Raw genomic sequence first — 27,310 nt, forward strand, 5'->3', positions numbered from 1 at the left:
AAAAACGCAGAAATTTACCTTGATTTACCTTGTACATTAACAGTTGTAAATCTGGTATGTTCTAATACTCTTCTCAGCATAAACACTGGCTAAGAAGATACTTAAGGAAGAAACAGCATCAAATGTTGAAGAATTTAGATCCCATATAGAGATGTAATTCTAATGAAAGTTTTACATGCAACTCACTTTGCTAAACAAATAGAAATGAAGGAATCTCTTTTAACTTGTAAGTCAGTTAACTTACCAAGATATACTTGGGATCCTTCTAATGAAGCACCTCCCAAGGAACTATTCATATGTTCATAAAGTTCCTATAAAATATAGATTGAACTTAGCACATTTTACTATCATTTTAGATCTGAATTAGAAATATATTGATCAGAAAAAATAGTTGGTTTCTTAATTGAGGCAGTTTGTTCTGCTAGGCGCTAAATTTAAAAACAAGCCTCTCTGCAACCTTGCCAGTTCTCATTTCTTCTCTTCTGGATATGAGCAGTATCAGAAGAGATGTGGGCAGTGAGTATGAAAAACTACTCAGGGTATTCCTTTCTCCCTCTACATTTTAAAGCATGTCTCATTCACATAGTGGTATGAATTCCTAGTGTAAATTCCCTCTGCCCCTTGCTAAGTCCCTAGCTGTCCTATTCCCACCAGAATCCATGAGAGATCCATATTCTTTACATGAATGGTGGCATTGAGGAAAACATGCTATCCATTTTCGATAAAATAATCATGTGGTTTTTCTGGTCTATGTATTGGGAGCTAGGAACCAGAAACCTGATATATAAAAATACTGTGCAGTTTATTAGTAAGATAAGCAAATTTATAGAAGCAATGCCATAGCAAAAGGGCTATTATCCACTAAGAGAAACATTACTGTTAGTTATAGTTATTTGTAGTCATTATTCCCCCCCCCAAAAAAAAAAAAAAGTTTGGTTAAATTTAGTATTTGGGCAGATTCCTAGTCTTTCAGTGTTTTGATGCAAATGTGTTTTCACATTAGAATGTCTTTCTTAAGGTAATAATTATCCTTCACAGTATTAATGACAATATTTACTTGATTCATGAGCATATCTTCAGCCAAACACTATAGAGGGGTATAAAGTTACCTTTAGAATGGAAATTTGGGAAAAATCCTTCTCTTCAAAATATGCATGTGTAATGAGTTGAAGTTTTGCTTGAAGTAAACCATACAAAGGCTTAAAGGAAAACAGAGAAATTACCATTGATTGATAATAATTGGTTGATAACAGTAAAATTGGTTGATAATAGTAAAAGAAACAGAACCCCACAACTTTTTAATTTGAAGAGAACAGGGAGAAAAAAGTTAGTAACTATCAACTTTAGTGCGTATTATTCATAGTTGAAAGCTGTGAAGTCATCTGTTCTTTGGCTGCAAGTGAAAAGTACCTGAAACACAGTACAGTGCTTAAGAGTGTGGGCTCAGACTTGCTGGGCCTGGTTCCATCACTCAGCTCTGGGGAATCTAACCTCTCCACCTCTGCTTGCTGATGTGAACATGGGCATATGAAAACAGTACCTCTTACTTGACTGTTTTAAGGATTAAATACCAGGTAAAAGCACTTGTAAGAAGTATCTGACACACAGAAAAAATCCAAACATTAGCTATTACAGCATCCAAACATTAGCTATTACTATTATATGATTTAAAACATATTCTAATTCTGCACACTGTTTTGCTAGCCTGTAGTGACATTTATTCATCCTTATAACAGTCTGTTTTTAAATCTATTTGAACATTCATGATTACATTTAAGTTCATTTCCCTTTTTTGTCCTCTGTGGAGGCTCACTCCTCTGGGAGTGGTGGCATGCACCTGTGGTCCCAGCTACTCAGGAGGCTGTGGCAGAAGACAAACAACTAGTTTGTGTCCTTTATCATAATATTGTTTTATACATTTGAGCAAAGTTATCCCTTAATCCTTATTTCTCTATTTAGGATCTTCTTCTACCATTTTCATCTTTTTATTTGTAATGTTCTTTTCTAGATGTTTTCTCATTTCTATGTCCATTTCAGGATGCAATGACCAATGATGTATATATACTCTAATTAATTAAAAACAAGTAATACTGGAAGAGTCTCTTTTCCAGTATCCCTGTTAATATATCATGATTCCCATCAAAGTATAAAATCATTTTATTTTTATACATAGACTTCAATACATAGACCAGAAAAACCACAACCAGACCTTTGAGTAAGCTACCCTCTTCCCATCTCTTGTGTCTGCTTTAAAAGCAGAGACAGATAAAACTTGATTTTTTTGCCCCAATTTTATCACTTAGTAGTTACATGTCTGTGAGAATTACACATTTTTTCTCTGAGATATGCCTTTATTTATAAAGTGAGAACAGTAACTATGTCTCAATGTTGTTATAAGGATGGAAATGACAATTACATATAACAAGTGTCTGGTACAGAATTAATGCCTGATATATAGGCACTCAATAAATGGCATCTTTTATTATTGTAATCGTCCTTTGAAGAATGATTACTCAGGAAGTCTCTTAACATGTTGCACTTCCTTTAATATCTGGTACTCTTATTCTTCGGTCATCTGGTCCAGTATAAAAAAGCTATTCACTCATGTATATTTTTTCAGGCTACTCTTCTCAAAGCTGTGTACAGGAATCAGATGAATAATTGATCAATTTTCTGACACTGGGGTCTTTTATAACAGCCATTCCTTTTCTTTTCTCTGGTTTTTTTGAGACGGAGTTTCCCTCTGTCACCCATGCTGGAGTGCAGTGGCTGATCTCTGCTCACTGCAACCTCCGCCTCCTGGGTTCAAGCGATTCTCCTGCATCAGCCTCCTGAGTAGCTGAGATTACAGGGGCATGCCATCATGACTGGCTAATTTTTTTTTTTGTATTTTTAATAGAGACGGGGTTTCAGCATGTTGGTCAGGCTGGTCTCGAACTCCTGATCTCATGATCCGCCCACCTCGGCCTCCCAAAGTGCTGGTATTATAGGTGTGAGCCACCACACCTGGCCACAGCCATTCCTTTTCTAGGAGACTATTGTTGCCTTATATGTAAATTACTTCTTGGAAGAAATATTCTTATCCTCCAAATTTTATTTTGGATAAAATAAGATTTTGGCTGGGCACAATGGCTCACGCCTATAATCCCAGCACTTTGGAAGGCTGAGGCAGGTGGGTTGCTTGAGCTCAGGAGTTTGAGACCAGCCTAGGCAAAACGGTAAAACCTCGTCTCTACCAAAAATATAAAAATATTAGCCAGGCATGGTAGTGCATGCCTGTGGTCCCAGCCACTCAGGAGGCTGAGGTGGGAGGATTGCTTGAGCCTGGGAGGCAGAGGTTGCAGTAAGCCAAGGTCATGCCACTGCACTCCAGCCTGGGCAACAGAGTGAAAGACTGTCTCCAAAAAAAAAAAAAAAGATTTTGGACAAAACCAAAATGGATAAATGAAATATATCAGCTACCTCATTTTGTTTACGTGTCAACTTACTTTCCAATAGCTATAAGATCTCCTTTCTCTTACCCAGTCTTGGGTAGAGGTGTAAATGAAAACTGTTGAAAGGGAAAGAGAATGAGGAGATGCTAGGGCATAAATAATTTTAATATGTCATTTAAATCTCTTCTTATTCTAATAGTGCCTTATCCTTAAAGAAAGATCTGCCACGAAAGTTTAACATAATGAACGAGTTACTTGGTCTCTTACCAGCTTGCTTAGAACACAGACACTTTTCTGAACAGTCTCTCTGGTGATATCTGCTTGCCTTACTTTCAGTGCCTATTATAAACAAAGAGCAATTTATCAGAATATTTGATAGCAATATTTCAAAAATTATTTTTCAATATAAAAATAGCAATTATATGTAAGAAATTTCTTACATTCAGTTAAACTTAAAAAGTTATTAAGACTCTCAGGAAATAATGAACAAATAAATGTCAGTTTGGCCCTATGTGCCAGAATCTATGGGAGGCACTGGGAATATAATAGTGAAGGGACAATCCCGAATCTTAAGGAATTTATAATCTGATGGAGAATACTTTATGTATAAGTCACCAGGCCCAAATCAACCATTCAATGCAAATCAATCACTGTTGATTCTGGTTATAAATGGTCAGTCCTTTCAGAGACCATTGTTTCTGGTGAGAAGGGGCTAGTTCAAGAGACAACAAAAGGCCAGGAGCAATGGCTCATGCCTGTAATCTCAGCATTTTGGGAGGCTAAGGTGGGTGGGTCACCTGAGGCCAGGAGTTCGAGACCAGCCTGGCCAACATGGTGAAACCCCATCTCTACTAAAAATACAGAAATCAGTCAGGTGTGGTGGCACAAGCCTGTAGTCCCAGCTACTTGGAAAGCCGAGGCAGGAGAATCGCTTGAACCCGGGAGACAGAGGTTGCAGTGAGCTGAAATTGTGCTACTGCACAACAGCCTGGGCGACAGAGTGAGACTCTGTCTAAAAAAAAAAAAAAGGAAAAAGAGATGACAAAAACAGACAGCTTGTTCTCCAGAGATGGAAGAACTGTCAGTAATTTTGTTAAGTTAGTTGTGCCATGTTGCCTGGAAACTTGTATTGGCACCCAGCACCAAACACAAGCACATAACTTATTTCTCAGTGATTGTGAGGATGACTATATGAGATTTCTACAGTCCTCTACTAGTAGAGAGCAAATCTTGATTTGATTAACCTCAGGCAAGGCTGCAAGGGAAGAAAGACTTCCTCCTCTAGTGTACTGCCTGACACCTTCTTGGATCTGTCCTGAGGACCAAGGGGCCCCCATGTTTTCAACTGATGACTGATGAACAGGCTTTAAATTAGCTGTGGAGTTGAATCCTTCCTCCTGATTGGATTCATCCACTGTCTCATCTTCATTAAAAAGGAGTAAAGTCTTTCTTCCAGGCTCAAGGTCCCTCCAATAACTGGTTTATCTGTCTGCTTCTATTGTCTATTATCTATTGAGAAGGATAGCAATCACTGGAAAAATGGACAACTCTAATGTACTCCTGAGTGGGTCAGAACCAGGGAGTGTGGAGACAGGCAGTATTTAAAGGCTATGCAGAGCACGAGGGCTGTTAAAACAGCACTGAGGGATAAGACCCACTTGGGAGAAATAATTTTACTAGTGCTTACATGACATATGGGTAATAAAAGGTATTAAAAGGAGCAAATTTCCAAGAACAGGCAGCAGCTCAATTCATCTCACATGTAAATATGTAAAGGTAATAGTGTTAACAGTGAAATAGCAAAAGAACATAACTAACTGCATTTTTTAGGCAGCGTTTCCTTGTTCCTGCACATAGAAAAGGATAATTTTAGAGTACCAATATGCAAAAATTGCAATCATGCATGTTTTAAAACCAACTCTGGGATTTAAAAGGTATGTAAACAACTAACTATGTTTTGTTAAAGACTTACAGGAGCATTGTGGCCTGACCAATGATAAAGAAGTATCCAACCTCCTTGGACCCTTGCTGGTACCCAGATGTCTGTGTGTCACCTCATGACACCAACTTCCTCTTCTTCCCCATATCCCTCTCCCATAAAAATCCTCCAGACAGACTGAAAAATTTAAGATGCTACTTTAGAATGCTAGCTCACCATCTAGCTGGCTTTCCAAATAAATCTGCTTTTCCTCCCAGCAACTCTCTTCTCTCCTGTTTTTTGAGCGGCGTGCAGCCAAACCTGGGTTTGATTACAATAGTATATGAAAACATCAACTGCTCAAAGCTGTCAGTTGAACTCTTACTCTCAGGTTTCTTTTATCTTTTTTTAAAAAATTTATTACTTATTTTTTTTTTTTGAGATGGAGTCTCGCTCTGCTGCCAGGCTGGAGTGCGGTGGCGCCATCTCAGCTCACTGCAGCCTCCGCCCTCCTGGGTTCAAACAATTCTTCTGCCTCAGCCTCCCAAGTAGCTGGGACTACAGGTGTGCGCCGCCATGCCCAGCTAATTTTTTTCTATTCTTAGTAGAGACAGGGTTTCACCATGTTAGCCAGGATGGTCTTGATCTCCTGACTTCGTGATCCACCCGCCTTGGCCTCCCAAAGTGCTGGGATTACAGGTGTAAGCCACCAGGCCCAGCCTCTTTTATCTTTATTTTCTCAGCTTCGTTGAGGTATAACTGACAAAAATTGTACACATTTAAGGTGTATGCTATTATTTGACATAATATCTTTAGCTTTAGATTCCGTTATTCATGATATAACACGGATGTTCTAGGTTCCAGGCCCTGTGCTTAGAGGGTTATTTCATGGTAGTTACCTACTTTGGGTATCCTGGAATTTACACCTGTAGTTTACATTTAAGTGGGTCAGAGGAAAAACAGACACACAGTCTATGAGTCTAGCTGATGGGTACACAGGTACTCAGTGTGCTATGTTTTCAATTTATCTGCATGGTTGAAATTTCCATCATAACAAGTTATGCATGTTTGAAATTTCCATCATAACAAGTTAGAAAAAGATTTACTAATTGTTCACCCGAGGAAGCTTTTAAAACTTTTAATTGTCCAGGCTCAAATCCCAGAGATTCTAATTCAGTCACTAGGAGGAAAGGCTAGGTACAGATATTTACACACACACACACACACAAGTCTCTAGGTAATTCTGATTAAAAATCATTGTTTTAGAGCAGTGGTTGTGAATCTTGACTACGTAGAAAATCACCTGGGGAGCTTTTAAAACATTCCCACCTGCCATGTCTAGATCATTAAATCAGAATCTTTTGGGGTGGGGGAAGACCCACTTATCCTAGCTTTTAAAGCTCTCCAGGTGATTGCAATGTGCAGCTGAGAATGAGAACCACTCACTACTTTAGAGTATTATTGACCTTTTGAAAGAGCTTTTTACTCATTAAGATTATCCCCACCACAAAAAAACAGTGCTACACATAAGCAAATCATGAAAGGTGGGGCCACCATCTTGGCTTATTTGAATTTATTAATTAGAGCTATCATAGTAAGTCAGGCATTAAGCTAGCAGGTACTTAAGAATAATCAAGGCTGGGCACAGTGGCTCAGCCTGTAGAGGCTGAGGAGGGCAGATCACTTGAACTCAGGGGTTCGAGACCAACCTGGGCATCGTGGCGAAACCCTGTCTCCATAAAAAACACAAAAATTAGCTGGGCATGGTGGCACAAACCTGTATCCCAGCTACTTGGGAATCTGAGCTGGGAGGAGGGCTTGAGCTTGGGGTCAAGGCTGCAGTGAGCCAAGATTGTGCCACTGCACTCCAGCCTAGGCAACAGAGTGAGACTCTTCCTGAGAAAAAAAAAAAAGAGAGAAAAGAAAAAAAAAGAAATCTTAGAGATAATTAAGACAACTTATGAGTAGTTGGGAGCCCCTCTAAGCATGTCCCACTACTTCTGAAATGCTGCTTAAAAAAAGGCAAGACACAGTGGTGCACACCTGTAGTCCCAGCTACTCAGCAGGCTGAGGCAGGAGGATCCCTAGAGCCTACGAGTTTAAAACCAGCCTGGGCAAAATAGCAAGGTCCTGTCTTTAAAAAAATAAAAAAAACTAAAAAACACACAAGCATTACCACTCAATTTTTCTAAGTTATATGCCAAACACTAGAAACAGAAAATTCAAAGACATCTTGAAATGTAAGTACAGTATTTAAAAGACAAATGGATAATTTATGTATCACTATCTAAAAACAATGTACAAAATATTATGATACAAATATAAGCATAGCCACCAATGTCAACTTAATAAAATGTTTCTGTGAATAAACTGGTACTAGTGAAAAAACAGCTACCAATTATATTCAAAAATCTAAAACAACATTACAGGCACCACTGAAAAATAAAGACTGTGTTTCTCTAAGTGTCCAACATCTAAGAAAGGACTTTGGAGTTGTTTTTCATTATTAACTATCATACCTTGGCTTCAATTTGTCGATAGCAAGAGATACCAAATACTGTGGCTCCATTTCCATTTCTGGGTGGCAAGTGAAAAAACACCGTATCTAAGAGATACATAGAAAAATGTAAATAGTGAGGTGAATTACCCTTATTAATAAGTAGTAAAATCTGAAGCTATCATAATGCAGTCATTAACACAAAAATGACAAAACAAGGAATCCAAATCATACTTATTTGTAGCACCACAACCAGTGGTTTCCTAGAATTTTTCTCATTGCCTTATGGTAAATACTCATCACAAAAAGCCCAAGAGGCTGAATTATAACAGGTCAAACTGAGACTACAATTACAGAAAATACTTAATCTTTAGGGAATCGTTCTAGATTAAAAGAAAGTAGACAGTCATAAAAGCCAATAGCAACACATGAACCTTGAATGAATACAAGAAATCTGGGGGACAACTGAGAAAATTTGAACATAGATTGGATGTTAGATAGTATTATGAAATTACTGTTAAATCTCTTAGCTGTGATAATGGTACTGGAAGTTACACTGGGGAATGATCTCATTCTCAGATCTTAAGTATTTAAAGTGTCACTGCCTTTCAGATAGTACAGACAAAATTATATACATACACAAATACAAAGAAAATCTGTAGAAAATTTGCTATAATCTTAATTCACATGTTTGCAGCAGTCCTTTCACTGGGCATGGTGGCACCGCCAGGCATGGTGGCACAGCCAGGCATGGTGGCTCACATCTGTAACCACAGCTACTGGGAAGGCTGGGGTAGGAGAACTGCTTGAGTTCAGGAGTTTGAGATCAGCCTGGGCAACAGGGCAACAGTGAGACTCCATCTCCAAAAAAAAAAAAAAAAAAACCAGAAAGAAAAGCAACAGCAACAATAACAACAAAAACATTTTTGTAGGGCATCAAATACCATAGTAAAATACAGTCCTTCATTAAGTCAGGCAAAATACTCATTTATAGGGTGGTAGGAGATTCGGTAAGAACTTCACAGCCCTGCTTTTTTTGAAGATGTTAACATGCTCTGCATGCAAGCAAGCAACCTTGCAAGCAGAGTACTTGTGACAGCAGTGGTTCCAGAGGCGCAAAAACAATCTCAGCTGCTTCTAAGGTGGGCACTGGAGCAATAACCTACTACTGCAAGTATGCAGCTAGAGTCCCAAGCAACGTACGGCTGGCGCTGGCAAGCCCCCTGGTTTGCCTCTGAGGAGTATGACGTATAGATGTAGGAAGTGCTTCCAGTGGTGGCTGTCCTGCTCTGGCTAATCACTTGGCAGAGGCGTGGCCAAGGTTCACTAGCCGCAGTCAATGTAAGCCTGGCACTCCTTTAGAGGTGCTCTAGTGAATGACTAGTTATCTCCAAACAAGCATGTAAATATTTTATAAATAGTTCTAACAGGCTGAAGGCCTTTAATTTCTCAAAGTATTTAGAACCTAAGATATTTTGGCAAAGTTTTTAAAAAATGTCACCTAACTGTTTCACTGTCTTGTGACATACCTTCCTGGTAGTTGTGTGCGCCATCTGGTAAGGCAAGGAAGGGCAAATACTTCCATTCTTCAGGTAAAGTGTGGCTGTCATGTCCATCTCCTGGAATCAGGGGCGGGTAAGAGAATTCAACCTAAAATAGCAAGGAATGTTAGCCAAAAGGTGGTTGATCAAAGGAAGCATTTTATTCTGATATGTAAAAATGCTTTTAAACCTTGAATGACAGAAGTCAGGATAAGCCACACTGTATAATGTCATTTGATATCATCAGCAAACCTATGGCACAGAAGAGGGGAAAAAAAAGCAGTAAAAGGAGGAAAAGTTTATAAGCTTTTCTCCACTTTCTGATTTAAGGGCTGTTAAACTTTAATGTGCATAAGGGGTAGTGGGGTTGGTGACTGGACTGCAGATTGATATTTGGGGGCTGTCACCAAACAGATGGTAGTTGAAGCCATAGGGCCCTTAGGAAAACCAACGGCCTACTGAATTGAGTAGTAGAGATCCAACAAAGGACCCCCAAATTTAGCCCAGAATCACTTTTAGAACCAATCCTTAATGTGGAAAAATAGGATGGCTCATCTTTCCACATTTCAATGAAATCAAGCTGCCACTTCAATCACAGGAGAGTCAACTGTAAAAGGGTTTTAAAAATGATTAAAAAATTTTTTTTTGTCCACTGAATTTAAAATTCGTGATTCTTTTTTTTTTTTTTTTGAGACAGTCTCGCTGTCAGCCAGGCTGGAGTGCAGTGGCATGATCTCAGCTCACTGCAACCTCCATCTCCCGGGCTCAAGCGATTCTCCTGCCTTAGCCTCCCAAGTAGCTGGGATTACAGGCGTGTGCCACCACACCCGACTAATTTTTTTGTATTTTCAGTAGAGACGGGGTTTCACCATGTTGGCCAGGCTGGTCTCGAATTCCTGACCTAAGGTAATCTGCCTGCCTCGGCCTCCCAAAGTGCTGGGATTACAGGCGTGAGGCACCGCATCCGGCCAATTCGTGATTATTTCTAAAGGTGATCCAATTCCAAATTTAAAATGTTTAAAGACACCAAAAAAATGGACTGTAAAAAGACTGCCTCCCACCCTTGGGAGGCAGCTACCCAGTCCCTGCTCCCATCTCCAGACGCAATCAATGTTTTTCATTTAGAAGAACTCTTCAAAAGTTTAGATTAAGGAGTAAAACTTTTCTTCCAGAGATCATTTAAAATCAACTGAAAAATTGGCTGGGCACAGTGGCTCACACCTGAATTCTCAACACTTTGGGAGGCTGAGGCGGGTGGATCACCTGAGGCCAGAAGTTTGAGACCAGCCTGGCCAACATGGTGAAATCCCGTCCCTACTAAAAATACAAAAATTAGCCAGGTGTGGTGGCACACGCCTGTAATCCCAGCTACTCAGAAGGATGAGGCAGGAGAATCACTTGAACCCAGGAGGTGGAGGTTGCAGTGAGTGGAGATTGTGCCACTGCACTGCAGCCTGGGCAACAAGAGTGAGACTCTGACTCAAAAAAAATAAATAAAATAATTAACTGAAGGTGAGGCAAAAATAACCTCCGATTACATTTCTCTGTATCTTCTCTATAATTTATCATACAGGTTTCATCCTAATTTGCTTTGTTGGACAATTTTTTTAAAAGTGTGAGGGAAGGCAGGATGTGACGAGGTAAGATACACACAAATTCAAAGCTGATGTTAAGTTGGCAATTTTAGAGTTAAAAAAGTTACCAATTCAGTTATTTAACACCAAAAATAAATGCAAGAAAATAATCATATTTTATGTAATCAGTACCAAAGTCCCATATATAGTGTATTTATCATAAGGAGTCCTGGTAATTATTACTAAACAATCTTTTAGAAAACCATTAAATTTTGATGCACAGATATTTACTTAAAATGAATTTTGTATGAAATAAACATGTTTTTAAATAAGCATAAATATCATGTACCCCAATTCTCATGATGCATCATGAAATATGTTTCTCTTTAGGGTCCAAAAAATTTAATATAGAAAATTCTAAAAAAAGTAGTACAACAATGCTTAATCTCATTTTTAATCACAGAAATACAATTTGAATTAATATAATTTTTATCCATCTATTGAAAAACATTAAAAAGAAGCCTGCTGTGGGAATGTACAGTACACTGGCACAACAGTTTGGAGGGCAACTTGGCTGTATTATCAACAACACATTTACCCTTTATTAAGATAACAAAATGAGAGGCCCTCAGACTGAGGTGGCTCTAAGGCTCAGGGTTCTACTTAAGCAAACCAAAACTGAATTTAAAAGATCACCAAGCTTAGCTCAGCCAATGACAGGCAGCCAACTGGGCATTAGTTACATTTTCTTGAACTTCCCACAGGCATGGCCCAAATAAGGCAACTGCTTAAATTTAAACCAAATAATTTCTTTGCTCTACATCTATATTCACCCTATAAATGCCTTCCCTCATGCTCCTTTAGTAGAGCCCCAACCACTTCTGGTTTGGAGCTGCCTGACTCATGAAGCACTGTCTGCTCACATACACTTCTTAAAATCTTAATGTGCCAAAATTCATCCTTTACCACCTTTGACTCAGCAATTTCAGTTTTAGAGATTTATCCCATAGATACTCTCACATATTCAGATACATACAAAAATGTTCATAGCAGTATAATTTATTTCAGCATGTAAGGGAAACCTAAATATTCATCATGAGTAGAAACATCGGTGGTTTCTATCAGTTTTGTCCAGCTGTTAAAAAGAATGTCAGATTCATATATACTGATAAAGCAAGACAGCCACAATATCCTGTGTGATAGGCGAAATAATGGCCTTCCAAAGATACGCTAATCCCCCGACTCTATTTGTTACCTTACTTGGCAAAAGGGACTTTGCAGATATGATTAAGGATCTTGAGCTAGGGAATATCCAAGTGGGTAAAGTGTAATCATAGAGTCCTTATAAGAGAGGAAGAGGAATCAGTGAAAGAGTTATTTGAAGATGCTATGCCACTGGCTTTAAAGATGGAAGAAAGGGCCATGAAACAAGAAATGCAGGAGACCTTTAGGAGGTGGAAACAGTAAGATAATCAAGTCTTTCCTGGAGCTTCCAGAAGAAATGGAGCCCAGCCAACACCTTGATTTTTGCCCAGTGAAACCCATTTTGGAATTCTGACCTCAGAACTTTAAACTTTAAATGTGACCTCAGACACATAAATTTGTGTCATTTTTTTTTTTTTTTTTTTTTGAGACGGAGTCTCACTCTGTCGCCCAGGCTGGAGTGCAGTGGCCGGATCTCAGCTCACTGCAAGCTCCGCCTCCCGGGTTCACGCCATTCTCCTGCCTCAGCCTCCCGAGTAGCTGGGACTACAGGCGCCCGCCGCCTCGCCCGGCTAGTTTTTTGTATTTTTTAGTAGAGACGGGGTTTCACCGGGTTAGCCAGGATGGTCTCGATCTCCTGACCTCGTGATCCGCCCGTCTCGGCCTCCCAAAGTGCTGGGATTACAGGCTTGAGCCACCGCGCCCGGCAAATTTGTGTCATTTTAAGGCATTACATTTGTGGTAACTTTTCAGCAGCAAGAGAAAACTAATACATACCGTTAAATTTTAAAAGCAAGTAGAATATCAGTAAACAGTGTCAGAGGCACCCTAACCAGAGTGACTCCATCTTGAATAAGGGCTGGATAAAGCCAAACCTGCTGTGGTATGTTCCCAGGGGACTGGGCACTCTTGGTCACAAGGTGTTTATGTTTGAGGGAATGAGTTAATGATGTTAACTAACTGAAGACCTAGGACTTATGGAAATGTCCCAGTACTTTAAGAACAAAAAGCATTCTTAGTTTAAGAATAGGTTTTGCTTTAAAAATAATAGTACACTCAAAAATTCTTGCTAAAATCAATAGTAATATAGGAAAATAACAATACTAACAGCCTGTCACAAGCTGGTCACAAGCCTTTGTAATGAAGCACACTTTTCTTTTCCTTATTTATTTATTTATTTATTTTTGAGATGGAGTTTCACTCTTATTGCCCAGGCTGGAGTGTAATGGCATGATCTTGGCTCACAGCAACCTCTGCCTCTCGGGTTCAAGTGTTTCTCCTGTCTCAGCTGCCTGACTAGCTGGGACTATAGGCATGCACCACGACGCCCGGCTAATTTTGTATTTTTAGGAAAGACAGGGTTTCTCCATGTTGGTCAGGCTAATCTCAAACTGCTGACCTCAGGTGATCCACCCGCCTCGGCCTCCCAAAGTGCTGGGATTATAGGCGTGAGCCACTGCGCCCGGCAGAAGTTCACTTTTCTTAATAACCTATATTAGCATTATATTTGAAATGGGTGCACCCTCCTCTTGCTCTCTGAGGATGCCCTATTCTGTAATTCAGCAGTCTGTAATAAATTCTTTTAACTTCACTCTACTCTGTGACTTGCCCTGAATTCGTTCCTGCATGAGAGCCAAGAACCTGCTCTTGGGGTCTTGGACAAAACCCCTTGACTGGTGACAGTAGTATAATTCTATATTTACTGTGATTCCATTTGTGCAAAAAAAAGTTTCTGTAAATAGATTTTAAAAACATGCTTGAAAAGATACTTGAAAAACTATATACACTGTTGGCAGATGTTTTAACTCTGGAGAGGAGAATGAGGTTGGGGACTGAAGATAAGTGAATACTCCTGTTACTTTAAAAAAAAAATTGCCACCTTTTTTATTGAAATTTTCAAACTTACAGAAAGTTGAAAGAATATGAACAACCTAACAAACTTGATCTTTATTTACCAACTGCATTGCTTCTTTAGCCACACTTGTTTTATCTGTGTTGTATGTGTACACAAAAACGATTTTCTAAATGATTTAACAGCAAGTGGAGCATACTACCTTTACTTTTAATTAAGTGTTTTTTAAATGGATATGTATTGCTTGCAGGATTAAAAACAAATAAATAAAAGACAGTCACAAGCAGTTCTTAACTTCTGAAGGAAATCTTATTTCCATCCTATAATCTTGGGAGTTAAGGGCAGGTATAGAAATCTATCTTCTTTTCTGAAGATTTAGATAACAGAAGTTTAATTAATATCTGAAGCTATGCTATGCTTAACATATTCTCCGAATTTCCAACTCTACTGAAGGAAGATCAGTTTTAGATGGTTCTAGCTGAAACTGAAGACGCAGTTGACTCAAAACTGTCATAAATAGAAGTGTGGATACTACATGTATTCCAAGAATTCCATGGGTAAAATTAAGGTTGTTCTAGCCTGACTTGGGCCCAGAGTACTTACAACATTGCTTCATTGGGAAAGTGTTCAGAATTTCAAACAGTCAACTTTTAGAACACAAGTCTTTCATAAATTGCAGACTGCCTGTACTGTGTTGGCAGCTTTCTATAATTCTCTTCTCCTGCTGGTAGATTTTTCTACCAACAAATATATCCATTTGGAAACTGCTGAAATTGCTAATCAAGTTCAAAACCGTTTATTAAAACTCCTTTGTGGCTGGGTGCGGTAGCTCACACCTGTAATTCCAGCACTTTGGGGGACCAAGGCAGGCGGATCATGAGGTCAGGAGATCAAGACCATCCTGATCAACACGGTGAAACTCTGTCTCTACTAACAATACAAAAAATATTAGCTGGGCATGGTGGCAGGCCCCTGTAGTCCTAGCTACTCAGGAGGCTGAGGCAGGAGAATCGCTTGAACTCGGGAGGTGGTGGTTGCAGTGAGCTGAGCCGGCGCCAGGGCACTCCAGCATGGGCGACAGAGAGACTCTGTCTTTAAAAAAAAAAGATATATATTATTTCATCATTTTAATATCAATCTTCTATTGTTGAGTTTTTCTAGTTTTTTAAAACACTATACTACTGCAAGCTGTTCAGAATATTCAAATGTGATATAATTAAAAATACATATATTTGGTCTTTGTCCCTCATTCCTGGAACAAAACTCCTAACATCCTTGGAATTTCCTGAGTAATAGGAACATCTTTTGTTATTCATAATAAGCTCCAATCAATCATACTTGAGTTTATGCTAAGGTGACTCTAGTGGTAAGAGGACCTAGATAGCTTCAGGACAGGGGCTGATCACCAGAAAGATCTAGCCTTGATTAAAGAGATGTAACTTTCAGCCCTACCCCTTGACCTCCCAGGAACGGTGTTAAGAGTTTGAGTTCTATCACCAATGGCCAGTGATTTAGTCAATCATGCCTATGTAATGAAACCTCCATAAAAACAATGGGATTCAGCGAGTTCCTGGGTTGTTGAACACATCAAAGTGCTGGGAGGGCAGCATGCTAAAGATGGCATGGAAACTCCCTGACTCTCCAACCAACATACTTGCTTTATTCATCTCTTCCATCTGGTTGTTCCTGAATTGTTTCCTTTAATAATAAACCAGTAAATGCAAGCAAAGAGTTTTCCTGAGTTGTATGAGTCATTCTGGCAAATTATCAAACCTCAGAGAAGGTTATGGGAAGCCCTGAATTGGCAACAAAGTCAGAGAGAGATGGGGTGGCTTGGGGCCCAGGACTTGTGATTGGTGCCTGAAGTGAGGGCAGTTTTGTGGGATTGAGTGAGCCCTTACAGAGTTTGATGTTAACTGAGTAGTTAATGTCACAATATGACTTAATTGTAGAATTCCCAGTTGCTATCTGAGAATCCCTAAGAATCAAAGATTAAGCATGAAAAAAAAATGTTATTTCCAAATTGATGGTATATTTAAATCTTAAACTGTGTATTTTTCATATTTTAAATACTGACTGAATACTCTGTATATCCCCTTTCTATATATCCAAATTAATCCACACAGACACAAAATTTCATGGCACAGAGGCTAAAGAGGAATTTTCTTGGAAGTTAACATGAGACTCTTAAATACTCAGTTGAATCAAGACAATTTAAATAGTAGTGCCAATTAAACTAACCAGCACCACGTAAGTGAAGGTAAGCGTAGTAGGCTGCCTCACTGCACAGCTCCAGGGAGAGCTACATTGTCATTTACACAAATGGCTCTCCATGGAATTGTGTCATGAAGTACATATAGCTGTACATGGCAGCCCTAAGTATATGTAAAAAACCACAGACAAAAACCAATGCTAAGTACCCAGATACATCAGTCCTCACGCTGCTATGAAAAAATACCTGAGACTGGGTAATTTATAAAGGAAAGAGGTTTAATTAACTCACAGTTCTGTATTGCTAGAGAGGAAACCTCAGGAAACTTATACTCATGGCAGAAGGCAAAGAAGAAGCAGGCGCCTTCTTCACAGGCAGTGGAATGGAGTGAGTGCAAGCAGCGGAAATGCCAGATATTTATAAAACCATCAGATCTCGTGAGATTCATTCACTATCACGAGAACAGCATGGGTGAAACTGCCCCCTTGATCCAATTACCTCTACCTGGTCCTGCCATTGACACGTGGGGATTATGGGGAATATAATTCAAGATGAGATTCTGGGTGGGGACACAGCTAAACCATATCACCAGAAATTGAGAAACACTTATTCTCATCCAGTAGGGTTATTATTAAATAGTGAAATTTAATGGCCCAAAATCTAAATCAAATTTGGGGATCAAAATAGAGTCTGCCAAGATAAATTTAACAGTTTATTTGAGCAAAGAACAATTCACCAGTCACGCAACCCTCAGAACAAGAAGTTGAGAGCTCATCTCCGCAATGTGGGTAGTGAGTATTTTTGGATGGGTAAAAGGCTGAAGAAAGCAGAAATAAGGAACAAAAAGTAAATTAGTACTTTCAAAGTTACTTTCCTTGTAAGGGTTAAAGCAGAGGAGGCTCCCTTACCATGCCAGCTAAAACTGGCCTGTTTGGGAATCTGACTTTTCTCTCTCTCTCTCCTGATTTCTCAGGTCAGATAACTTAGCCTGGTGACATCGAACTTTAGCAGGAGGGACCTCTATCTTGGTTTGGTCTGTTGGAGCTTGTGCAGGAACTCAGTGGAAACCAATGGTCTCGTGAGATTACATTTCCACAAGGGGGAGGGAGCCAATTGTAGAGTTCAGGACATGACACCCCAAAGTATGTCTGTAGGACACCAGTATATGCCATTCCAAATATGCCTCTTTGGCATAGGATTACTTTAAACTGGATATTTTGGGAAACAGACACAGGAGAAGCTCTGAAAACAGTAAAAGTTATATTTTTGTAAGAGAAATTTATTTTATAAAGAATATCTACATTTTTAAGTGTCTTCCTGTCTGTACCAGGAAGAGAAGGATGACTAAATCACTGGAAACTTTTATTTATTTGTTTATTTTGAGACAGGATCTGGCTCTGTTGCCCAGGTTGGAGTGCAATGATGTGATCTCGGCTCACTGCAACCTCCACCTCCCAGTTTCAAGCGATTCTCCTGCCTCAGCCCCCCGAGTAGCTGGGACTACAGGTGCCTGCCACCACGCACGGCCAATTTTTTTTTTTTTTTTTTGGTATTTTTAGTAGAGATGGGGTTTCACCGTGTTAGCCAGGATGGTCTTGATCTCCTGACCTTGTGATCCGCCCACTTCAGCCTCCCAAAGTACTGGCGTTACAGGCGTGAGCCACTGCGCCCGGCCAACAATGGCTGATTTCTAAAACATAAAAGCTGACTCTGATCACAAGGAATAAAAAAGCAATTTTTCTAAATGCTAAATGAACTATGTAAGAGAGGGTGACATGTTTGTCCTCCAGTAATAAAAATTACCATCCCTTTTCATAGTTTATAAACCAAATTGGTGTCCTCTAGTCAGATTCCATTTACTCTGTCCTAAGAAAAAAAGACTGAGGAAACAAGAAAAACTACAAAAACAAAACAACATAGTACCCAAGCACGAACTCTGAGTACTTCAGGAGTACTCTCTGTTCACTTTTTAACAATGCATTATGTTCCACTGCCAGAGAACCATGTGGCAAATAGAAGCCACACTTCCAAACTATTAGCACACACATTAACCACATCCATGGACCCTACAGATATCAATGGCTTACAGAAGGAAGGAGAGTGCTTCACAGCTGCTCTGCCTCTTTGCTTCCTTTCTCGGTATCTCAGACATTTTTTCTTTTCACTCAGAAGCACAAAGTATTTATTTTCTTAATAGTCATAACATTTTAGGCAGCAAAATCAAAGCTCTGTCATATTTTCCGCTTAAAACAGAAGAAAACGAAAAAGCCCCGGGCATCAGACATGTTTTCTTCTCAGCTATGGTTTCTTTCTCATATCTCTTGAAAAGTCAATACTACAAAGCAATTGGCATTTATTCCTCACTCGACTACAAAGTTGGCAACAAATCACTATTTGTCAAATGTAGATTTGAAACAGCTGCACTTAACATTTCTGTACCTCAATATGACATCGTTTTCATGACTGCACTAGATGTTCAGAAATATAAAGTGTATACTGCAGAGGTAAAATGGCACCTTTGAGACTTACCAATTAAAAGTAAGGTTTTTTTTTTTTTTTTTTTTTGAGACAGTCTGGCTCTGTTGCCCAGGCTGGAGTGCAGTGGTGTGATCTTGGCTCACAGAAACTTCTGTCTCCTGGGTTTAGGCGATTCTCCTGCCTCAGTCTCCCGAGTAGCTTGGATTACAGGCACCTGCCATCACAGCCGGCCAATTTTTGTATTTTTAGTAGAGACGAGGTTTCATCATGTTGGCCAGCTGGTCTTGAACTCCTGACCTCAAGTGATCTGCACGCCTTGGCCTCCCAAAGTGCTGGGATTACAGGCATGAGCCACGGTGCCCGACCTTGTTCTGTTTTTAAGAGACAGGGTCTTGCTCTGTCACTCAAGCTGGTATGCACTGGTGTGATCAGGGCTCACTGCAGCCTTGGCCTCCTGTGCTCAAGTGGTCCTCCCACTTCAGCCTGAGTAGCTGGGACTACAGGTGTGCACCACTGCACCCAGGTAATTATTTTATTTTTCGTTGCCCAGGCTGCTCTCAAACACCTAGGCTCAAGCAATCTTCCCACCCTGGCCTCCCAAAGGGCTGGGATTACAAGCATGTGTCACTGAGCCCATCAAGAAGTTTGTTTTTAAATTAAATGGAAATAAGTATCTTAAAGCATGTACTTTTATACATTCAAGTGAATAAAGGCTGTTATCTTCTATTTTTTTCCCTAGAATTAAAGAGCTATTTATTATTTCACATCCCTTAAGTTGGAGTACTTGGATTATGAGCATGAAAACAGATAATGTGTATTTTAATTTTAATGTAGAAATTATTATAATGAGAATCCCACCACAGTGAAACAGAATATCAAGACTCTATTATATAAGATAATAGGACATTTTGCTTGTGTCAACATATATTCATAGGGACGGAGGTAGAGATATTCTAGGCAGAAAAAGGTGGGTCCCCAATAAAACCCCACCTTGAAGTGGAAAAGCCTGAAATCTGTGGCCCAAAGTGAGAACTGCTGTTTTTCCACTTGAATACTGCCTTTCACTAAACTATCCATGGCCTGCCCAGCCCCCATCCTCAGCCAGCAGAGAGACGCAGCTGGATGTGGGGGACTATGTCTGGACACTGGAGAGAAGTGGCTTGACTTCAGAGGGACAGCTTGACGGCATAACTTTGGAAAAGAACCTGGTCGGAGATGGCTGGACTTCAGGGAAAGCTTACTCACCTGCCCCATCCCTTTTTCAGATCCCCATTCCACTAAGAGCCACTTTCATTGGCAATAAAATCCCCTGCATTTACCATCCTTCAATTTGTTCACGTGACCTCATTTTTCCTGGACGCTGGACAAGAGTTTGGGAGCCACAAGTGTGGATGCAAAAGGCGGTCACACTGCCCTGGTGGAGGACAGCTGCCTCATGTGAAAAGGCAGAGGGCCCACTGATCTGTTAACACTTAAGCTGTCTACAGATGGAAGAACGAAATGAACACTGTAACACGCCCTCTGGGGCTTTCGGGGTCACAAGCACCCCCACCTAGATGCTGCTGCGGGGCCTGCACAGAGTTTGCTCCTGCTGGTGCCTAAAAGCGCTCACTTTGGCTCCTGTACCCACTCACCTGTGCACTCCCTCCACGAGGGGAGGAATGCAGTGGGTCTGAGTGAGTGGCGTTTGATCCCACCAGCTCTGAAGCAGCCAGTCAGCTCCAGCGCTCATGCACTCCAGTTCCCACCGCATTCGCTCGTGTGCTCCCTCCTGCGAGGAGTTGAGAGCAGTGGGCTGAGTAGGCACCCCTGTTGTGAGTCCCGCAAAGGGATGAGGGAAATATGCTACTTCAGTATTAAGGAAGCTGATTTTCATGCTATTGGTGCTTGAGGCACTAACATTAAGACATTATCATTCTGTTTTTCCACTTTAAAGTTATTGGAATTTTATATGAATATATGTGTTAATGAAAATGTATATGAACATGTATATGTTAATGAACATGAACATATGTAACTGCATATACACAGCAAACTGAAGATTTGATAAAATAGAGAAAGAAAAAGAATACTTATCTGAGGAATGCAAGTCCCTTTAAATTATCAGGCCCAGAAAGGGGCAGTTATTCCCTCTTGAGCTAAATAGTTACCGCTTGAAGCCACTTGCTATGCAAGCTCTAGACTGAGGCCAAGTAGCCAAAAAATGCTTTACACCCTATAGTTCCAACAATGTATAGGCAATCACTAATGCCATTTCTGTAAGCCAATGAGAATTCCTGAAGAACAACTTTTGTAATTGTCCCTGCCCCCCATCTGTCTTTTTTCTTTAAAACTTGAGCCTCTCTCGTTCTCTGGAGTACTTGCCAAGGCAAACTGGAAATGTGTCCTGGACTGCAGTCCTCAACTTCTGTTCTTAAATAAACTCTCTCTTTTTTTTTTAATAGACGGAGTCCTGCTCTGTCACCCAGGCTGGAGTGCAGTGGCATGATCTTGGTTCACTGCAACCTCCGCCTCCTGGGTTCAAGTAATTTTCATGGCTCAGCCTCCAGAGTAGCCAGGACCACAGGCACATGCCACCATGTCCAGCTAATTTTTATGTATTTTTATTAATAGCAGAGATGGGCTTTTACCATGTTAGTCAGGCTGGTCTCGAACTCCTGACCTCAAGTGATCTGCCTGCCTTGGCCTCCCAAAGTGCTGGCATTATAGGTGTGAGCCACCGTGCCTGGCCAAATAAATTCTCTTTTAAACTACATTCTGACTTTTATTTTAGGTTGATAGAATCATGTTTGCTTAAAATAAATATTTCTTCTAAAAAGGAAAAGTTGTCACATATGACTAGCAAAATCAAGAACTCTACTAAGTATTAATCTCTACCTGATATGAGAATAAACAGCATTGTTGTAAGGATTTGGCATTCATTGAAACGTAAGTATTCGCAGATATACACCTTACAAAATCAGAAATACCCTCAGATATGGCATTAATACAATTTGATTTGTGTTTCCGACAAATAATTTCCAGTAGTACCAGATTTTTTTTGGAGAGCTACTTTATGTAAAGCTAGACAGCATCAAATACATTTACTAGTTATGAGTGAACTCTCACTTAAAACATAGTTATGAAGGATCTTAAATGTATTTGACTTTGACTTGATCTTATATATTGAAGAAATCTGGAACTTCTATATTACCCTAAGTTCCAAGTTAAAACACACACTTTGGTCATGTATCACAAATATGTATAACTATATGGAAAAAAATCCCAACTTTTATAAACTTAAATCCAATAATTAAAAAAATTTTTTACAATAGGACGCTTTTTGTCTTATTTGTAATAACCAAAAGCTGGGAACCCACATGTCCATTAATAGGATAATGGGTAAATAAATAAAGGTCTATGTATATAATGAAATACTATACAGCAATTACTGATACAAACAACATGGACCAATCTCAGACATAACACTAAGAGAAAAAAAGACACAAAAGAGACAGCATGGGTCAAAACATGGTTATTCTTGTGTAGAAACTGGATAGGAAGGGGTGCATAAGGGTATCTTCTTAAGCACTGGAATTGTTCTCTGTTTTGATCTGGATATTTGTTACATATACGTATGTAAAAATTAACTGAACTGCTTTAAGTTTCATGCACTTTATTGTTCATAAGTTACACCTCAATTTAAGAAAATGCTTAAAAAAATATGAAGATGAAGTGTGTTCAATGCATGGGCCTTTGAAACTTTGAGTTCCAGCATGGGGTTCCAGTCCTCGCTTACTACTTAGCTATGTAACCTAGAGTAAGTCACTTGTCATCGCTTAACTTCAATTTCCTTATCTATAAAGAGGGCTAATAAATCCTTGCTTTTTCTAAATGAAATTTAAGGGAAATAACTGTTGTGGACTGAGCTATAGGGTGTATTAGGACTAACAAACCAGACCAAACCAGAATGGAGTCACTTATTCTAGGTGCCACGTACTTCATAAACTGTACTTTGAAACCAGTTTCCCCCTAAAACCAGGAGATTTACAGCAACCAATCAGAAGGGACCCAGTTCACCTGAGCAGGCATGACAGGGAAGTCCCCTGTTTTAACCCTATAGGTAACTTTAAAATGACCAATCTGCCCTTTGTTCTGTTTCTGCTTTCTTCAACCATTTCCTGCCTACAAAGCCAACCTCTTCTGCTCAGTTCATCAGAGTGCCTTTCCTAATTCTTAAATGAGAGGCATCCCATTTATGGATTGCTAATGAAAGTCAATTAGATCTTTAAAGTAAATCTGAGAAAATTCTGTTTTTAACAGTTTGTGGTAAAGAATAAATGATATCAGGCACACAACTAACACAATGCTTAGTATATGATAAACTTTTTTTTTTTTTTTTTTTTTTGAGACAGAGTCTCGGTCTGTTACCTAGGCTGGAGTGCAGTGTCACGATCTTGGCTCACTGCAAGCTCCACTCCCTGGGTTCATGCCATTCTCCTGCCTCAGCCTCCTAAGTAGTTGGGACTACAGGCACCAGCCACCAGGCCCGGCTAATTTTTTGTATTTTTAGTAGAGATGGGGTTTCACCATGTTAGCCAGGATGGTCTTGATCTCCTGACCTCGTGATCTGCCCGCCTTGGCCTCCCAAAGTGCTGGGATTACAGGCTTGAGCCACCGTGTCAGCCTATGATAAACATTTAATAAATGGCAGCTATTATTATTAACATCTTTGACTTATCAGAAAGATATCTAATCCAGAAGCAGTTTCTTTTCTGAAAAAAAGAGTAGTACCAAGGAAGCCTCGGCGGACAAGCAGGAGCCCTACACCGAGCCTCTGGACAAAATGGTCTAGGTGACCACTCAGGGTTCGGGAAGGGGGCCTGTACCCCATTAAGGGGCTACAGTACTTCAGACAGGTTTCATCCCAGCTGGGTTGCCAGAATTGTTACTGAGCAAAAGGGGCTCTCTCCTCATTGAGCTAGAAGCTGTAAACCAAAAAGTATCTGAGACAAGAGACAAGTCTCAATTTAGAAAGTTTATTTTGCAAGGTTAAGGATGCACCCGTGACAGCCTCAGGAGGTCCTGAGGACACATGCCCAAGGTAGTTGGGCTCCAGCTTGCTTTTATACATTTTAGGGAGACACAATACATCAATCAATACATGTTAAGGTTTACACTGGCTTAGTCTAGAAGAGCGAGACAACTCGAAGGCGTGGGTGGGGTAGGGGTAGGGGTCAGGGTGGGTGGTGTTTCCAGGTCATAGGTAGATTTAAACAATTTCTGATTGAAAATTAGTTCAGACAGTTACGTATAGAAAGGAATGTCTGGATGAAGACAAGGGGTTGTGGAGACCTAGGTTTTATCATGCAGATGAAGCCTCCAAGTATCAGGCTTTAGAGGGAATAGATTGTAAATGTTTATCAGATTTAAGGTTTGTGTTGATGAAAATGCTGGAGGGGTATAATGAGGCATATCTTACCCCAACTCCCCCATTTCTTATCATGGCCTGAACCAGTCTCTCATGTTAAATTTTAGGGTACCCTGGCCAAAGAGGGAGTCTATTCAGATGATTGTGGGAGGTAGGTGGGTGGGTGGAACACACTTTGAATTTTATTTTTGGTTTACATTTTCCCACTTCTGGCCAAGATTTGCCAGAGGCAACATCAATGGCCACCAAATTTTAATTCTGTCCCATAGTGTTGCTGGTGTGGCATAGCTGCCTGCCCTGGGCCCATTCTGTCCCTCAGTGGGACTCCCTATGGCCAAGGATGTTAGAGTCAACAAGACTTACAGCCAATTAACTGTTCTAGGTCAGACAGGATAGACATGGCCAGGCATTCATTACCCCTTAAAATTACTTTTTTTAAGTAGAAAGTCAACAATCAAAAAAACCAAAGGTGAAGTTACAAAACTGATTTATTTTTAACTTGTACGTATTGAGCCACTGTAGTCTCGGTTTTAGTTACAGACTCACAGCAATTAGCTAAACAAAACATAAGCACTGTTTTGAAAAAAGTTTTTTAAAGACTTATGGAACTATCTGCACTCTTCATAATGAGGGTATTAACTCAGCAGGCTTTGTCACAAGTTATCTTTATCCTATCAGTCACTGAACTCTTTTGGGCACCATTATTTTCACTAGCATAGGGGTAGCTTCGGTAATTGTTTTAATTCTACAGGAAGCAGGAAATTCTTTATGGCTGAAGTGGATGGAAAGGTGCCACACAACAGCTCAGGAGGTAAAGTCCCTTGTTTTACCAGCTGTTTAGGCATCTTTGTACCCATCCTTGATTTGGAGGGTCTGACCTTGACCTAATTCTATCCCTCAAAACCAGCCCTTACAATCTCACATGCCCACTTCTCCTGTGATAGTCCTTGGGCCTAGAGGGAGGGTGCTTGCATAGTTTTGAGACAGCCAAGTAAAAAGGGGTCCCCGGGGAATATCTAACTGGCCTGCACACTGGGAGGATGGCGTGGAGCCTCAGGAAATTTGTGCCATTTGCAGGGGGGAGGAGCCTGGCCTCTCTTGTTCCTGTGTGGTAACCTGGAATTCAATCTGGGAGGTGGGAAAACTGCTATCGGGACTCTCTTTCGCTTTGCTGAGGGTTCCTGTTTGCCTTTTTTTCCTTTCACCCAACAAACCCTGCCCTACTCACCCTACAATGTGTATGAAACCCCTGGGTCTCCTTTGAAAAAATGTCTTTTTTCTTTTTCCTCCTCTATCCTCTCTTCACAGATAGAAACAGTATGCTTCCATAAGATGCACCCTCCAAACTGGGAAGAGTTAATTTCTCAAATCTTAAACTTGTTAGCTTAGCATTGGGCTTAGGGGAAGGGAACCCAGAAGCCTGACATGCTGACAAAAGGGTAAGTTTTTTTTAGCCAGTCAGGCTTTGGGCCCCTCTCTCCCTGTGCAAACTGGTAAAAGGCCTCAGGATTTTTGAGAGGTCCTTACCCTTCGCCACTTATTTCGTTTTGATATATGTTTTCTAATAACCCGATTTGTGTCTTCTTGCCTTCAGACCATGACACTCCAAGTGGTTATGAACTGGAGCCTTGGATGATGGCCCCTTTTGCTAGGGACCCTTAGATAGGTCTCTGAAGGAGATCTGACTGCCATTCTTCCCAAACAGCACCTCCTGTCAGCAGGAAGCAGTTAAGATTGGTGTTCATCCTTATTCTTATCCTTCTTCTAATGGCAGTTAGAAGTATTTCTTTAGAGGGGTGAATGAGACTAAGTAAAAAGGGGTCCCTGGAGAATCTCTGACTGGCCTGCACACCAGGAGGACAGGATGAAGCTTCATCAAGTTGATGCCGTTTGCAGCGGGGAGAAGCCTGGCCTCTCCTGTTCCTGTGTGGTAACCTAGGTTTCAATCTGTGAGTTAGGAAACCCGCTAGCTGGACGCTCTCAATTTGCTGAGGGTTCCTGTTTCCCATTTTTTTCCATTTCACTCAATAAACCCTGCCCTACTCACCCTACAATATATCCGCATGCCTAAATTATCTGGGTTGTGTGACAAAAACAAGTTTGTTTTTTTCCCCCCAAAACAGTTTTAGCAGCGGGGCATTTGCGGTGAAAAACAAATCAGGCCCTGTGGGATGCCAAAGGAGGAAGATTGGTTTCGTTTCCTTGAAAGTAAAACAAAGAGAAATAAATAACATTAATATTTTGACAATAAAAAGATTATTTGTGTGTCAGAACAGAAAAATAAATCTATTCCATTAGGGCACCAACTAAAGATATGAAAAAATTATAATCTTATAATCTGGTACTCTCTAGAGATTACTGTAGCCAAGATATAATTCATGATTCAATCTGCACTCAAAAAAACAAACGTTAGGGGTGAAATCTAGTATAGAGCGTTACATTTTTCCTTTGAAACAATTTCTCTCTAGCCCTCTTTTTCTATTCAAGAGAAATTATAGTAAGACCAATTTGTGTGCAAAATAAGTTCTAAGCTTATTATACTTTGCCTGATGATTTACATAAAGTGCAGCAAGAATTCATTGACTATATAGGCTCTTCTTTTTTTTTTTTTTTTTTTAAATTTATTTATTATTATTATACTTTAAGTTGTAGGGTACATGTGCATAACGTGCAGGTTTGTTACATATTTATACTTGTGCCATGTTGGTGTGCTGCACCCATCAACTCGTCATTTACATCAGGTATAACTCCCAATGCAATCCCTCCCCCCTCCCCATGATAGGCCCCGGTGTGTGATGTTCCCCTTCCTGAGACCAAGTGATCTCATTGTTCAGTTCCCACCTATGAGTGAGAACATGCGGTGTTTGGTTTTCTGTTCTTGTGATAGTTTGCTAAGAATGATGATTTCCAGCTGCATCCATGTCCCTACAAAGGACACAAACTCATCCTTTTTGATGGCTGCATAGTATTCCATGGTGTATATGTGCCACATTTTCTTAATCCAATCTGTCACTGATGGACATTTGGGTTGATTCCAAGTCTTTGCTATTGTGAATAGTGCTGCAATAAACATACGTGTGCATGTGTCTTTATAGCAGCATAATTTATAATCCTTTGGGTATATACCCAGTAATGGGATGGCTGGGTCATATGGTACATCTAGTTCTAGATCCTTGAGGAATCGCCATACT

At 40.1% G+C, this 27,310-nt stretch overlaps 1 protein-coding gene across 4 annotated transcripts in view; it reads right to left on the bottom strand.

Moving 5' to 3' along the window:
• The window catches only part of AVL9 (AVL9 cell migration associated), a 101,730-nt gene that overhangs the window by 34,395 nt on the left and 40,025 nt on the right, over positions 1 to 27,310 (bottom strand). For 2 of the 4 annotated variants that reach the window (XM_015133728.3, NM_001261098.1), the window contains 5 exon segments: positions 9,379 to 9,499; positions 7,872 to 7,957; positions 3,702 to 3,773; positions 1,110 to 1,199; positions 245 to 311 (listed from right to left, as the gene is read on the bottom strand). In XM_015133728.3, the coding sequence (XP_014989214.1) occupies positions 245 to 311; positions 1,110 to 1,199; positions 3,702 to 3,773; positions 7,872 to 7,957; positions 9,379 to 9,499 (436 nt within the window). 4 annotated transcript variants of the gene reach the window in all.

This window comes from Macaca mulatta, chromosome 3 (genome assembly GCF_049350105.2).
Source record: "Macaca mulatta isolate MMU2019108-1 chromosome 3, T2T-MMU8v2.0, whole genome shotgun sequence".
NCBI lineage: Eukaryota > Metazoa > Chordata > Mammalia > Primates > Cercopithecidae > Macaca > Macaca mulatta.